The sequence below is a fragment of the Oncorhynchus gorbuscha genome, unplaced genomic scaffold, assembly GCF_021184085.1.
Source record: "Oncorhynchus gorbuscha isolate QuinsamMale2020 ecotype Even-year unplaced genomic scaffold, OgorEven_v1.0 Un_scaffold_1326, whole genome shotgun sequence".
NCBI lineage: Eukaryota > Metazoa > Chordata > Actinopteri > Salmoniformes > Salmonidae > Oncorhynchus > Oncorhynchus gorbuscha.
This window is the reverse complement of record NW_025746134.1, coordinates 102,333-120,000: the sequence shown is the minus strand read 5'-3', so window position 1 is coordinate 120,000 and position 17,668 is coordinate 102,333. Positions and strand designations below refer to the sequence as shown.

Here is a 17,668-nt window from a genome sequence, read left to right as displayed (position 1 = left end):
TGTCTGTCTCTCGTGTTCTCGTTCCTTCTGTTTTCTATTTCAGTGTGTGTGTGTGTTGGAACGGGTTAGGTACCAGAGTGTTAGTGTGTGTGTGTGTGTGTGTGTGTGTGTGTGTGTGTGTGTGTGTGTGTGTGTGTGTGTGTGTGTGTGTGTGTGTGTGTGTGTGTGTGTGTGTGTGTGTGTGTGTGTGTGTGTGTGTGTGTGTGTGTGTGTGTGTGTATAATATGTATGTATAGTGTGTGTTTGATGTCAGTGTTTTAAACTCCACTGTCTGTGTCTCCAGAACGGTTACACTCCTCTTCACCAGGCAGCACAGCAGGGACACACACACATCATCAACGTCCTGTTACAGCATGGAGCTACACCCAACACTACTACTGCTGTAAGAACACACACACACACACACACACACACACACACACACACACACACACACACACACACACACACACACACACACACACACACACACACACACACACACACACACACACACACACACACATCATCAACGTCCTGTTACAGCATGGAGCTACACCCAACACTACTACTGCTGTAAGAACACACACACACACACACACACACACACACACACACACACACACACACACACACACACACACACACACACACACACACACACACACACACACACACACACACACACACACACACACACACACACACACACACACATCATCAACGTCCTGTTGCAGCATGGAGCCACACCCAACACTACTACTGCTGAACAACACACACACACACACACACACACACACACACACACACACACACACACACACACACACACACACACACACACACACACACACACACACACACACACACACACACACACACACACACACACACACACACACACACACACACACACACATCATCAACGTCCTGTTGCAGCATGGAGCCACACCCAACACTACTACTGCTGTAAGAACACACACACACACACACACACACACACACACACACACACACACACACACACACACACACACACACACACACACACACACACACACACACACACACACACACACACACACACACACACACACACACACACACACACACACACACATCATCATCAACGTCCTGTTGCAGCATGGAGCGACACCCAACACTACTACTGTTGTAAGAACACACACACACACACACACACACACACACACACACACACACACACACACACTCCCACACACACACACACACACACACACACACACACACACACACACACACACACACACCGTTTGATTCTCTCTCTCCCTCATTACCCCCCCCTCCCTCCCTCTCTCTCTCCCTCATTCCCCCCTCTCCCTCCCCTCTCTCTCTCCCTCATTACCCCCCCCCCTCTCCCCCTCTCTCCCCTCTCCCTCTCTCCCCTCTCTCTCCCTCATTACCCCCCCTCTCTCATCTCTCTCTCCCTCATTACCCCCCTCCCTCTCTCTCTCTCTCTCTCTCTCTCTCTCTCCCCTCTCTCTCTCTCTCTCTCTCTCTCTCTCTCTCTCTCTCCCTCATTCCCCCATTACCTCCCTCTCCCCCTCTCTCTCTGTCAGAATGGGAACACTGCTCTGTCCATCGCCATGCGTCTGGGTTATATATCAGTCTCTCTCCTCTCTCCCTCCCCCCTCTCTCTCTCCCTCATTACCCCCCTCTCTCTCTCTCTCTCTCTCTCTCTCTCTCTCTCCCTCATTACCCCCCCTCTCCCTCCCCCTCTCTCTCTCCCTCATTACCCCCCCTCTCTCTCTCCCTCTCTCCCCCTCTCCCTCCCCCTCTCTCTCTGTCAGAATGGGAACACTGCTCTGTCCATCGCCATGCGTCTGGGTTATATATCAGTCTCTCTCCCCCTCTCCCTCCCCCTCTCTCTCTGTCAGAATGGGAACACTGCTCTGTCCATCGCCATGCGTCTGGGTTATATATCAGTCTCTCTCCTCTCTCCCTCCCCCTCTCTCTCTGTCAGAATGGGAACACTGCTCTGTCCATTGCCATGCGTCTGGGTTATATATCAGTCTCTCTCCTCTCTCCCTCCCCCTCTCTCTCTGTCAGAATGGGAACACTGCTCTGTCCATCGCCAGGCGTCTGGGTTATATATCAGTCGTTGACACTCTGAAGGTCGTCACAGAAGAGGTCATCACCACGACAACGGTATGTGACCCCCCTCGTGACGCTTCCAGGTAGAAGGGTTTCCCCCTAACCTCAGATCAGCTTACCCCTTCTCATATCCCAACCTTAACCATTTAGCAGGGAAAAATAGTCAAACTGACGTTAGATCAGTGTGTTAGGGATGAACACGGTCCTCTGTCTGTCACAACAGTACCAGCTTGTTTTCCGTCCGTGACTTCACAACTTTCACAACAACAACAAAACAACACAGAATATCATTCATGTTTCTATGGTTACAACCCTTTGGTTCTAACGGGCTGAATCCTTGTTCTCTTTTTTTTTCTTTTTTCCCCCCTGGTTGTGATTGGCTTGGAATCCCTGTGCTTGACAGACTGTGACATCAGAGAAACACAAGATGAATGTTCCAGAGACCATGACGGAGATACTGGACGTGTCAGATGAGGAGGGTGAGGTCCTTTTGATTACATATCAATAAATACTGTGATTGAGAGAGACAAGAGGCTTCACAGACAAACACACTTTTTAGAGGAGGACACTAACAGAGATAATATATAAATACATACTGTGGTTGAGACAGACAAGAGGCTTCACAGACAAACACACTTTTTAGAGGAGGACACTAACAGAGATAATATATAAATACATACTGTGGTTGAGACAGACAAGAGGCTTCACAGACAAACACACTTTTTAGAGGAGGACACTAACAGAGATAATATATAAATACATACTGTGGTTGAGACAGACAAGAGGCTTCACAGACAAACACACTTTTTAGAGGAGGACACTAACAGAGATAATATATAAATACATACTGTGGTTGAGACAGACAAGAGGCTTTACAGACAAACACACTTTTTCTATAGCTATGTGTTCTAGAATAACATCACTTCTAGAATACATTCTGGGGTATTCTATAGCTATGTGTTCTAGAATAACATCACTTCTAGAATACATTCTGGGGGTATTCTATAGCTATGTGTTCTAGAATAACATCACTTCTAGAATACATTCTGGGGGGATACTATAGCTATGTGTTCTAGAATAATATTATCACTTCTACAATACATTCTGGGGGGATTCTATAGCTATGTGTTCTAGAATAACATTATCACTTCTACATTACATTCTGGGGGGATGCTATAGCTATGTGTTCTAGAATAACATCACTTCTATAATACATTCTGGGGGGATTCTATAGCTATGTGTTCTAGAATAACATCACTTCTATAATACATTCTGGGGGGATTCTATAGCTATGTGTTCTAGAATAACATCTCTTCTACAATACATTCTGGGGGGATTCTATAGCTATGTGTTCTAGAATAACATTATCACTTCTACAATACATTCTGGGGGATTTTATAGCTATGTGTTCTAGAATAACATCACTTCTACAATACATTCTGGGGGGATTCTATAGCTATGTGTTCTACAATAACATTATCACTTCTATAACAGGCTACACTGTTGTTTGGTTCGTGGTTTGAACAGTCACTGAGATTATATTTGGTTGTCGATGCAAAATAGGTTACTTTGACGAATAGCTTAAATAGCCTATAGATCAGATCAAGGAACCGAGTGACAACACTGCACCCCCATGACAGCAGAAGGAATCATAGTGTCTAAATATTCAGGTAGTAAGACAGTAAGTTGAAAAGCCTGAAAGTGTTACAAGGAGTCGCCCCCTTGGACAATATTGCAGCTTCTTGCTTCTGCGTAGAGTTTGTAGTAAACTTTCCAGTAGGTATTTATTAGCAGCCTGAGGAGAAGGGTGGCGATTGATGTCTACCAGAATGATGCCAGAGATTACTGACTTCACAATGATGACAGAGATGACTGACTTCACAATGATGACTGAGATGACTGACTTCACAATGATGACTGACTTCACAATGATGACTGACTTCACAATGATGACTGACTTCACAATGATGCCAGAGATGACTGACTTCACAATGATGACTGACTTCACAATGATGCCAGAGATGACTGACTTCACAATGATGACTGACTTCACAATGATGACTGACTTCACAATGATGCCAGAGATGACTGACTTCACCTTTTTAACTCTTTCTATCCCCCTTCTCCCCTCCTCCCAATCATCTCCCATCCTCTCCTCTCCCTCCTCTCCCCCAGGTGAGGACACTATGACAGGTGATGGAGGGGAGTACCTGAGAGCTGAGGACCTGAGGGAGCTGGGAGACGACTCTCTACCTGGACAATACCTGGACGGATTCAACTACATGAGCCACAACCTGGACAGGTGATACACACACACACACACACACACACACACACACACACACACACACACACACACACACACACACACACACACACACACACACACACACACACACACACACACACACACACACACACACACACACACACACACACAAACACCACACACACACACACACACACACACACACACACACACACACACACACACACACACACACACACACACACACACACACACACACACACACACACACACACACACACACACACACACACACACACAAACTACCACACACACACACACACACACACACACACACACACACACACACACACACACACACACACACACACACACACACACACACACACACACACACACACACACACACACACACACACACACACACACACACACACAGACTACCACACACACACACACACACACACAAACTACCACACACACAGAGTCACCAGTGGAGGCTCAGAGTAATGTCTGGAACGGAGCAAATGGAATGGCATCAGCACCTGATACCGTTCCACAAAATCAGACCCTCTATCACTATCCAGACATTACCATGGGCCCGTCCTCCCCAGTTAAGGTGCTACCAGCCTCCTGTGGTACACACTCACACTGACAGACGGACAGACACACACACACACACACACTGTGTTGATGTGTATAATATAGTACTGTCTATGTCTCATCAGACCCTCTATCACTGTGTATAATATAGTACTGTCTATGTCTCCATGTCTCATCAGACCCTCTATCACTGTGTATAATATAGTACTGTCTGTGTCTCCATGTCTCATCAGACCCTCTATCACTGTTTTGATGTGTATAATATAGTACTGTCTATGTCACATCAGACCCTCTATCACTGTGTTGATGTGTATAATATAGTACTGTCTATGTCTCATCAGACCCTCTATCACTGTGTTGATGTGTATAATATAGTACTGTCTATGTCTCATCAGACCCTCTATCACTGTGTTGATGTGTATAATATAGTACTGTCTATGTCACATCAGACCCTCTATCACTGTGTTGATGTGTATAATATAGTACTGTCTATGTCTCATCAGACCCTCTATCACTGTGTTGATGTGTATAATATAGTACTGTCTATGTCACATCAGACCCTCTATCACTGTGTTGATGTGTATAATATAGTACTGTCTATTTCTCATCAGACCCTCTATCACTGTGTTGATGTGTATAATATAGTACTGTCTGTGTCTCATCAGACCCCTCTATCACTGTGTTGATGTGTATAATATAGTACTGTCTATGTCACATCAGACCCTCTATCACTGTGTTGATGTGTATAATATAGTACTGTCTATGTCTCCATGTCTCATCAGACCCTCTATCACTGTGTATAATATAGTACTGTCTATGTCTCATCAGACCCTCTATCACTGTGTATAATATAGTACTGTCTATGTCTCATCAGACCCTCTATCACTGTGTATAATATAGTACTGTCTATGTCTCATCAGACCCTCTATCACTGTGTATAATATAGTACTGTCTGTGTCTCCATGTCTCATCAGACCCTCTATCACTGTGTATAATATAGTACTGTCTGTGTCTCCATGTCTCATCAGACCCTCTATCACTGTGTATAATATAGTACTGTCTGTGTCTCATCAGACCCTCTATCACTGTGTATAATATAGTACTGTCTGTGTCTCCATGTCTCATCAGACCCTCTATCACTGTGTATAATATAGTACTGTCTATGTCTCATCAGACCCTCTATCACTGTGTATAATATAGTACTGTCTATGTCTCCATGTCTCATCAGACCCTCTATCACTGTGTATAATATAGTACTGTCTATGTCTCATCAGACCCTCTATCACTGTGTATAATATAGTACTGTCTATGTCTCCATGTCTCATCAGACCCTCTATCACTGTGTATAATATAGTACTGTCTGTGTCTCATCAGACCCTCTATCACTGTGTTGATGTGTATAATATAGTACTGTCTATGTCTCATCAGACCCTCTATCACTGTGTATAATATAGTACTATCTATGTCTCATCAGACCCTCTATCACTGTGTATAATATAGTACTGTCTATATCTCATCAGACCCTCTATCACTGTGTATAATATAGTACTGTCTATGTCTCATCAGACCCTCTATCACTGTGTATAATATAGTACTGTCTGTGTCTCATCAGACCCTCTATCACTGTGTTGATGTGTATAATATAGTACTGTCTGTGTCTCATCAGACCCTCTATCACTGTGTATAATATAGTACTGTCTGTGTCTCATCAGACCCTCTATCACTGTGTATAATATAGTACTGTCTGTGTCTCATCAGACCCTCTATCACTGTGTTGATGTGTATAATATAGTACTGTCTGTGTCTCATCAGACCCTCTATCACTGTGTATAATATAGTACTGTCTGTGTCTCCATGTCTCATCAGACCCTCTATCACTGTTTTGATGTGTATAATATAGTACTGTCTATGTCACATCAGACCCTCTATCACTGTGTTGATGTGTATAATATAGTACTGTCTATGTCTCATCAGACCCTCTATCACTGTGTATAATATAGTACTGTCTATGTCTCCATGTCTCATCAGACCCTCTATCACTGTGTATAATATAGTACTGTCTGTGTCTCCATGTCTCATCAGACCCTCTATCACTGTGTATAATATAGTACTGTCTATGTCTCATCAGACCCTCTATCACTGTGTATAATATAGTACTGTCTATGTCACATCAGACCCTCTATCACTGTGTATAATATAGTACTGTCTATGTCTCATCAGACCCTCTATCACTGTGTATAATATAGTACTGTCTATGTCTCATCAGACCCTCTATCACTGTGTATAATATAGTACTGTCTATATCTCATCAGACCCTCTATCACTGTGTATAATATAGTACTGTCTATGTCTCATCAGACCCTCTATCACTGTGTATAATATAGTACTGTCTATGTCTCATCAGACCCTCTATCACTGTGTATAATATAGTACTGTCTATGTCTCATCAGACCCTCTATCACTGTGTATAATATAGTACTGTCTATGTCTCATCAGACCCTCTATCACTGTGTATAATATAGTACTGTCTATGTCTCATCAGACCCTCTATCACTGTGTATAATATAGTACTGTCTATGTCTCATCAGACCCTCTATCACTGTGTTGATGTGTATAATATAGTACTGTCTGTGTCTCATCAGACCCTCTATCACTGTGTTGATGTGTATAATATAGTACTGTCTATGTCTCATCAGACCCTCTATCACTGTGTTGATGTGTATAATATAGTACTGTCTATGTCTCCATGTCTCATCAGACCCTCTATCACTGTGTATAATATAGTACTGTCTATGTCTCATCAGACCCTCTATCACTGTGTATAATATAGTACTGTCTGTGTCTCATCAGACCCTCTATCACTGTGTATAATATAGTACTGTCTATGTCTCCAGGTCTCATCAGACCCTCTATCACTGTGTATAATATAGTACTGTCTATGTCTCATCAGACCCCTCTATCACTGTGTATAATATAGTACTGTCTATGTCTCATCAGACCCTCTATCACTGTGTATAATATAGTACTGTCTATGTCTCATCAGACCCTCTATCACTGTGTATAATATAGTACTGTCTATATCTCATCAGATCCTCTATCACTGTGTATAATATAGTACTGTCTGTGTCTCATCAGACCCTCTATCACTGTGTATAATATAGTACTGTCTATGTCTCATCAGACCCTCTATCACTGTGTTGATGTGTATAATATAGTACTGTCTATGTCTCATCAGACCCTCTATCACTGTGTATAATATAGTACTGTCTATGTCTCCAGGTCTCATCAGACTCCTGTCCACCAGAGAGATGGAGTCCTGATTGAAGACATGATCACCAGCCACCAGGTCATTAAACATTTACACACCTTCACACACCTTCACACACCTTCACACACCTTCACACACCTTTACACACCTTCACACACCTTCACACACCTTTACACACCTTTACACACCTTTACACACCTTTACAGAAACCGGTATACACCTTCACACAGCTGTACACATCATTACAACCTTTACACACAGCTGTACACACCTTCACACACCTTTACACACCTTTACAGAAACCTGTATACACCTTCACACAGCTGTACACATCATTACAACCTTTACACACAGCTTTACAACCCTGTACACACATTTACACACCTGTAGAAACCTTAACACACCTGTATAAATACACCTGTCGAAACCTTAACACACCTGTATAAATACACCTGTAGAAACCTTAACACACCTGTATAAATACACCTGTAGAAACCTTAACTCACCTGTGTAAACACACCTGTAGAAACCTTAACACACCTGTATAAATACACCTGTAGAAACCTTAACACACCTGTATAAATACACCTGTAGAAACCTTAACTCACCTGTATAAATACACCTGTAGAAACCTTAACTCACCTGTATAAATACACCTGTAGAAACCTTAACACACCTGTATAAATACACCTGTAGAAACCTTAAGTCACCTGTATAAATACACCTGTAGAAACCTTAAGTCACCTGTATAAATACACCTGTAGAAACCTTAACTCACCTGTATAAATACACCTGTAGAAACCTTAAGTCACCTGTATAAATACACCTGTAGAAACCTTAACACACCTGTATAAATACACCTGTAGAAACCTTAACACACCTGTGTAAATACACCTGTAGAAACCTTAAGTCACCTGTATAAATACACCTGTAGAAACCTTAACACACCTGTATAAATACACCTGTAGAAACCTTAACACACCTGTATAAATACACCTGTAGAAACCTTAACTCACCTGTATAAATACACCTGTAGAAACCTTAACACACCTGTATAAATACACCTGTAGAAACCTTAACACACCTGTGTAAATACACCTGTAGAAACCTTAACTCACCTGTATAAATACACCTGTAGAAACCTTAACACACCTGTATAAATACACCTGTAGAAACCTTAACACACCTGTATAAATACACCTGTAGAAACCTTAACACACCTGTATAAATACACCTGTAGAAACCTTAACACACCTGTATAAATACACCTGTTGATGTTTCTGTTGAAGTCCACCTCCAGATGTAGTTGTGTTGGTCAGCAGGTGTCGTCTCTGTCCAGAGAGAATGAGAAGGACTCCTTCAGACTGAGCTGGGGAGCAGAGCACCTGGACAACGTAGTGCTGTCATCTAGCCTGCTGCACTCTGGGTTAGTATGGAGCACACACACACACACACACATGCACACACACACACACACACACACACACACACACATGCACACACACACATGCACACACACACACACACACACACACACACACACACACACACACATATGCACGTACACACACACACGCAAGCACGCAAACAAACACACACACGCAGATGCACATGTTTAGTAATATTCACTGTTTTACAGGATAGAGTTTGATTCACCTCCTAAATCAACGTTAATTTCCCCTTTACACTTCTATTTCACTTTATATTATGTTTTCTCCCTCTATCTCTCTGTGTTGTGGTTCTATCTTTCTGTGGTTCTATCTCTCTGTGTTGTGGTTCTATCTTTCTGTGGTTCTATCTCTCTGTGTTGTGGTTCTATCTCTCTGTGTTGTGGTTCTATCTTTCTGTGGTTCTATCGCTCTGTGCTGTGGTTCTATCTTTCTGTGGTTCTATCGCTCTGTGCTGTGGTTCTATCTCTCTGTGGTTCTATCTCTCTGTGTTGTGGTTCTATCTCTCTGTGGTTCTATCTCTCTGTGCTGTGGTTCTATCTCTATGTGCTGTGGTTCTATCTTTCTGTGGTTCTATCGCTCTGTGCTGTGGTTCTATCTCTCTGTGGTTCTATCATTCTGTGCTGTGGTTCTATCTCTCTGTGGTTCTATCTCTGTGATGTGGTTCTATCTCTCTGTGGTTCTATCTCTCTGTGCTGTGGTTCTATCTCTCTGTGGTTCTATCTCTCTGTGCTGTGGTTCTATCTCTCTGTGGTTCTATCTCTCTGTGGTTCTATCTCTCTGTGGTTCTATCTCTGTGCTGTGGGTCTATCTCTCTGTGGTTCTATCTCTCTGTGATTATATCTCTCTGTGGTTCTATCTCTGTGGTTCTATCTCTCTGTGCTGTGGTTCTATCTTCCTGTGGTTATATCTCTCTGTGGTTCTATCTCTCTGTGGTTCCATCTCTCTGTGGTTCTATCTCTCTGTGCTGTAGTTCTATCTCTCTGTGCTGTGGTTCTATCTCTCTGTGGTTCTATCTCTCTGTGGTTCTATCTCTCTGTGGTTCCATCTCTCTGTGGTTCCATCTCTCTGTGGTTCTATCTCTGTGCTGTGGGTCTATCTCTCCGTGGTTCTATCTCCCTGTGGTTATATCTCTCTGTGGTTCTATCTCTCTGTGCTTTGGTTCGATCTCCCTGTGGTTCTATCTCTCTGTGCTGTGGTTCTATCTCGGTGGTTCTATCTCTCTGTGGTTCTATCTCTCTGTGTTGTGGTTCTATCTCCCTGTGGTTCTATCTCTCTGTGCTGTGGTTCTATCTCGGTGGTTCTATCTCTCTGTGGTTCTATCTCTCTGTGCTGTGGTGCTATCTCTCTGTGGTTCTATCTCTCTGTGCTGTAGTTCTATCTCTCTGTGGTTCTATCTCTCTGTGTCTCCCTCTATCTCTGTGTTGTGGTTCTATCTCTCTGTGGTTCTATCTGTCTGTGCTGTGGTTATATCTCTCTGTGCTGTGGTTCTATCTCTCTGTGCTGTGATTCTATCTCTCTGTGCTGTGGTTCTATCTCTCTATGCTGTGGTTCTATCTCTCTGTGGTTCTATCTATCTGTGTCTCCCTCTATCTCTGTGTTGTGGTTCTATCTCTCTGTGGTTCTATCTCTCTGTGCTGTGGTTCTATCTCTCTGTGGTTCTCTCTCTCTCTGTGTTGTGGTTCTATCTCTCTGTGTTGTGGTTCTATCTCTCTGTGTCGTGGTTCTATCTCTCTGTGTTGTGGTTCTATCTCCCTGTGTTGTGGTTCTATCTCTCTGTGTTGTGTTTCTATCTCCATGTGTTGTGGTTCTATCTCTGTGCTGTGGTTCTATCTCTCGGTGTTTCTATCTCTGTGCTGTGTTTCTATCTCTATGTGTTGTGGTTCTATCTCTCTGTGTTGTGGTTCTATCTCTCTGTGTTGTGGTTCTATCTCTCTGTGTTGTGGTTCTATCTCTATGTGTTGTGGTTCTATCTCTCTGTGTTGTGGTTCTATCTCTCTGTGTTGTGGTTATATCTCTCTGTGTTGTGGTTCTATCTCCACGTGTTGTGGTTCTATCTCTCTGTGTTGTGGTTCTATCTCTCTGTGTTTCTATCTCTCTGTGCTGTGTTTCTATCTCTCTGTGTTTCTATCTCTGTGCTGTGTTTCTATCTCTCTGTTTTGTGGTTCTATCTCTGTGCTGTGGTTCTATCTCTGTGCTCTGTTTCTATCTCTGTGTTGAGGTTCTATCTCTTGGCTGTGGTTATCTCTCTGTGTTGTGGTTCTATCTCTGTGCTGTGTTTCTATCTCTGTGCTGTGGTTCTATCTCTATGCTGTGTATCTATCTCTGTGTTGTGGTTCTATCTCTCTGTGGTTCTATCTCTCTGTGCTGTGGTTCTATCTCTCTGTGGTTCTCTCTCTCTCTGTGTTGTGGTTCTATCTCTCTGTGTTGTGGTTCTATCTCTCTGTGTCGTGGTTCTATCTCTCTGTGTTGTGGTTCTATCTCCCTGTGTTGTGGTTCTATCTCTCTGTGTTGTGTTTCTATCTCCATGTGTTGTGGTTCTATCTCTGTGCTGTGGTTCTATCTCTCGGTGTTTCTATCTCTGTGCTGTGTTTCTATCTCTATGTGTTGTGGTTCTATCTCTCTGTGTTGTGGTTCTATCTCTCTGTGTTGTGGTTATATCTCTCTGTGTTGTGGTTCTATCTCTATGTGTTGTGGTTCTATCTCTCTGTGTTGTGGTTCTATCTCTCTGTGTTGTGGTTATATCTCTCTGTGTTGTGGTTCTATCTCCACGTGTTGTGGTTCTATCTCTCTGTGTTGTGGTTCTATCTCTCTGTGTTTCTATCTCTCTGTGCTGTGTTTCTATCTCTCTGTGTTTCTATCTCTGTGCTGTGTTTCTATCTCTCTGTTTTGTGGTTCTATCTCTGTGCTGTGGTTCTATCTCTGTGCTCTGTTTCTATCTCTGTGTTGAGGTTCTATCTCTTGGCTGTGGTTATCTCTCTGTGTTGTGGTTCTATCTCTGTGCTGTGTTTCTATCTCTGTGCTGTGTTTCTATCTCTGTGCTGTGTTTCTTTCTCTGTGCTGTGGTTCTATCTCTGTGCTGTGGTTATATCTCTGTGCTGTGGTTCTATCTCTATGCTGTGTATCTATCTCTGTGCTGTGTTTCTATCTCTGTGCTGTGGTTCTATCTCTATGCTGTGTTTCTATCTCTGTGCTGTGTTTCTATCTCTGTGCTGTGGTTCTATCTCTATGCTGTGTTTCTATCTCTGTGCTGTGGTTCTATCTCTGTGCTGTGGTTCTATCTCTATGCTGTGTTTCTATCTCTGTGCTGTGGTTCTATCTCTATGCTGTGTTTCTATCTCTGTGCTGTGTTTCTATCTCTGTGCTGTGGTTCTATCTCTATGCTGTGTTTCTATCTCTGTGCTGTGTTTCTATCTCTGTGCTGTGTTTCTATCTCTGTGCTGTCTTTCTTTCTGATCGCCTTCTCTGTGTCTGTGTCTCCGTGTCTCTCTCTCTCTCTCTCTCTCTCTCTCTCTCTCTCTCTCTCTCTCTCTCTCTCTCTCTCTCTCTCTCTCTCTGTCTCAGTGTCTCTTTCGCTCTCTGTCTCTCTCTCTCTCTTTCCCTCTCACTCCAAGTTTCTCACTCTGATGGTGTGTGTTTTGTCTGCTTCTAGCCAATCCTCCCCGTGCCTAGACCATGACAACAGCAGGTGATTTCTTTCTCTGTTTCATTTCCCCCCCTCTCTCTCTCTCTCTCTCTCTCTCTCTCTCTCTCTCTCTCTCTCTCTCTCTCTCTCTCTCTCTCTCTCTCTCTCTCCCTCTCCCTCTCTCTGTCTCTGTCTCTGTCTCTCTCTCTGTCTCTCTCTCTCTGTCTCTCCCTCTATCTGTCTCTCTCTCTCTTTCTCTCTCTCTCTCTGTCTCTCTCTCTCCCTCTCTCTCTCTGTCTCCCTCTCTCTCTGTCTCTCTGTCTCTCCCTCTCTCTCTGTCTCTCTCTCTCTCTCTCCCTCTCCCTCTCCCTCTCCCTCTCTCTGTCTCTCTGTCTCTCCCTCTCTCTCTGTCTCTCTCTCTCTCTCTCCCTCTCTCGCTCTCTCTGTCTCTCTCTCTGTCTCTCTCTCTGTCTCTCTCTGTCTCTGTCTCTCTCTTTCCTTCTCCTGTTCTTCACCTCCACCTCTCCATGCATGCTGTCCCCTTCTTCTCCCAGGGGAACATCCTAAACTCTCTCATCTTTCAGTTATATGCATGTAATAAGACTATAGATGCAATAGTAATGCTATAGAAATCCAAGGTAAGTTGGATATGCTGTAGGTACTAACACATCATTACTTGAAGTTCATCCATGTTAAAGAAAGCAGATTCCTGGAGCAATGCGATGATGACGCCTCTCTTCCGCCTGTCTGGCAACTCAGAACTTACTAGGAATGGAATGGAAGTGAATGGAAGTGAATGGAATGGAAGTGAATGGAATGGAAGTGAATGGAATGGAATGGAAGTGAATAGAATGGAAGTGAATGGAATGGAAGTGAATGGAATGGAAGTGAATGGAATGGAATGGAAGTGAATGGAATGGAAGTGAATGGAATGGAATGGAAGTGAATGGAATGGAATGGAATGGAATGGAATGGAATGGAATGGAAGTGAATGGAATGGAATGGAATGGAATAGAATGGAAGTGAATGGAATGGAATGGAAGTGAATGGAATGGAAGTGAATGGAATGGAAGTGAATGGAATGGAAGTGAATGGAATGGAATGGAAGTGAATGGAATGGAAGTGAATGGAATGGAATGGAAGTGAATGGAATGGAAGTGAATGGAATGGAAGTGAATGGAATGGAATGGAAGTGAATGGAATGGAAGAATGGAATGGAATGGAATGGAAGTGAATGGAATGGAAGTGAATGGAATGGAAGTGAATAGAATGGAAGAATGGAATGGAAGTGAATGGAATGGAAGTGAATGGAATGGAAGTGAATGGAATGGAATGGAAGTGAATGGAATGGAAGTGAATGGAATGGAATGGAAGTGAATGGAATGGAATGGAATGGAATGGAATGGAAGTGAATGGAATGGAATGGAATGGAATAGAATGGAAGTGAATGGAATGGAATGGAAGTGAATGGAATGGAAGTGAATGGAATGGAATGGAAGTGAATGGAATGGAAGTGAATGGAATGGAAGTGAATGGAATGGAATGGAAGTGAATGGAATGGAAGTGAATGGAATGGAATGGAAGTGAATGGAAAGGAAGTGAATGGAATGGAATGGAAGTGAATGGAATGGAAGTGAATGGAATGGAAGTGAATGGAATGGAATGGAAGTGAATGGAATGGAAGTGAATGGAATGGAAGTGAATGGAATGGAATGGAAGTGAATGGAATGGAAGTGAATGGAATGGAAGTGAATGGAATGGAATGGAAGTGAATGGAATGGAATGGAAGTGAATGGAATGGAAGTGAATGGAATGGAATGGAATGGAATGGAATGGAAGTGAATGGAATGGAAGTGAATGGAATGGAATGGAAGTGAATGGAATGGAAGTGAATGGAATGGAATGGAAGTGAATGGAATGGAATGGAATGGAATGGAAGTGAATGGAATGGAATGGAATGGAATGGAATGGAAGTGAATGGAATGGAAGTGAATGGAATGGAATGGAAGTGAATGGAATGGAAGTGAATGGAATGGAATGGAAGTGAATGGAATGGAAGTGAATGGAATGGAAGTGAATGGAATGGAATGGAATGGAAGTGAATGGAATGGAAGTGAATGGAATGGAAGTGAATGGAATGGAATGGAATGGAAGTGAATGGAATGGAAGTGAATGGAATGGAAGTGAATGGAATGGAATGGAATGGAAGTGAATGGAATGGAAGTGAATGGAATGGAATGGAAGAATGGAATGGAATGGAATGGAATGGAATGGAAGGGAATGGAATGGAATGGAAGTGAATGGAATGGAAGGAATGGAATGGAATGGAAGTGAATGGAATGGAAGTGAATGGAATGGAATGGAAGTGAATGGAATGGAAGTGAATGGAATGGAAGTGAATGGAATGGAATGGAAGTGAATGGAATGGAAGTGAATGGAATGGAAGTGAATGGAATGGAATGGAATGGAAGTGAATGGAATGGAAGTGAATGGAATGGAAGTGAATGGAATGGAATGGAATGGAAGTGAATGGAATGGAAGTGAATGGAATGGAAGTGAATGGAATGGAATGGAAGTGAATGGAATGGAAGTGAATGGAATGGAATGGAATGGAATGAATGGAATGGAATGGAATGGAATGGAAGTGAATGGAATGGAATGGAAGTGAATGGAATGGAAGTGAATGGAATGGAATGGAAGTGAATGGAATGGAAGTGAATGGAATGGAATGGAAGTGAATGGAATGGAAGTGAATGGAATGGAAGTGAATGGAATGGAATGGAAGTGAATGGAATGGAAGTGAATGGAATGGAAGTGAATGGAATGGAAGTGAATGGAATGGAATGGAAGTGAATGGAATGGAAGTGAATGGAATGGAAGTGAATGGAATGGAATGGAAGTGAATGGAATGGAAGTGAATGGAATGGAAGTGAATGGAATGGAATGGAAGTGAATGGAATGGAAGAATGGGAATGGAATGGAATGGAAGTGAATGGAATGGAAGTGAATGGAATGGAATGGAAGTGAATGGAATGGAATGGAATGGAATGGAATGGAAGTGAATGGAATGGAATGGAATGGAATAGAATGGAAGTGAATGGAATGGAATGGAAGTGAATGGAATGGAAGTGAATGGAATGGAATGGAAGTGAATGGAATGGAATGGAAGTGAATGGAATGGAAGTGAATGGAATGGAATGGAAGTGAATGGAATGGAATGGAATGGAATGGAATAGAATGGAAGTGAATGGAATGGAATGGAAGTGAATGGAATGGAATGGAAGTGAATGGAATGGAAGTGAATGGAATGGAATGGAAGTGAATGGAATGGAAGTGAATGGAATGGAAGTGAATAGAATGGAAGTGAATGGAATGGAATGGAAGTGAATGGAATGGAATGGAAGTGAATGGAATGGAAGTGAATGGAATGGAATGGAAGTGAATGGAATGGAAGTGAATGGAATGGAATGGAAGTGAATAGAATGGAAGTGAATGGAATGGAAGTGAATAGAATGGAAGTGAATGGAATGGAAGTGAATAGAATGGAATGGAAGTGAATGGAATGGAAGTGAATGGAATGGAATGGAATGGAATGGAAGTGAATAGAATGGAAGTGAATGGAATGGAAGTGAATGGAATGGAAGTGAATGGAATGGAAGTGAATAGAATGGAATGGAAGTGAAGTGAATGGAATGGAAGTGAATGGAATGGAAGTGAATAGAATGGAATGGAAGTGAATGGAATGGAAGTGAATAGAATGGAATGGAAGTGAATGGAATGGAAGTGAATGGAATGGAGGTGAATAGAATGGAATGGAAGTGAATGGAATGGAAGTGAATAGAATGGAATGGAATGGAAGTGAATGGAATGGAATGGAATGGAATGGAAGTGAATGGAATGGAAGTGAATAGAATGGAATGGAAGTGAATGGAATGGAAGTGAATGGAATGGAATGGAAGTGAATGGAATGGAAGTGAATGGAATGGAAGTGAATAGAATAGAATGGAAGTGAATGGAATGGAAGTGAATGGAATGGAATGGAAGTGAATGGAATGGAAGTGAATGGAATGGAAGTGAATGGAATGGAAGTGAATGGAATGGAATGGAAGTGAATGGAATGGAAGTGAATGGAATGGAATGGAAGTGAATGGAATGGAATGGAATGGAATGGAATGGAATGGAAGTGAATAGAATGGAAGTGAATGGAATGGAAGTGTTAACAATTCACTACATAGGCATCTCTGTCCGAGACAAAATGTTTGTTAACAAGAGTGACAGGCAAGAGTGACCTCTCCTGTCCTCTGGAACCTAGGCTGTTATCCAGTCCCCTCCTGTCCTCTGGA

The 17,668-nt window shown here is 42.6% G+C and overlaps 1 protein-coding gene across 1 annotated transcript in view; it reads left to right on the top strand.

The window, feature by feature from the left end:
- Positions 1-17,668, top strand: part of LOC124022294 (ankyrin-2-like) — a gene marked incomplete at its 5' end in the record, with an annotated part of 88,681 nt that overhangs the window by 37,087 nt on the left and 33,926 nt on the right. Inside the window, 7 exons of the mRNA XM_046337216.1 lie at positions 284-382; positions 2,068-2,166; positions 2,516-2,591; positions 4,288-4,414; positions 8,264-8,330; positions 9,575-9,678; positions 13,353-13,388. Of these exons, the coding sequence (XP_046193172.1) occupies positions 284-382; positions 2,068-2,166; positions 2,516-2,591; positions 4,288-4,414; positions 8,264-8,330; positions 9,575-9,678; positions 13,353-13,388 (608 nt within the window). The remainder of the gene's footprint in view (positions 1-283; positions 383-2,067; positions 2,167-2,515; positions 2,592-4,287; positions 4,415-8,263; positions 8,331-9,574; positions 9,679-13,352; positions 13,389-17,668) is intronic.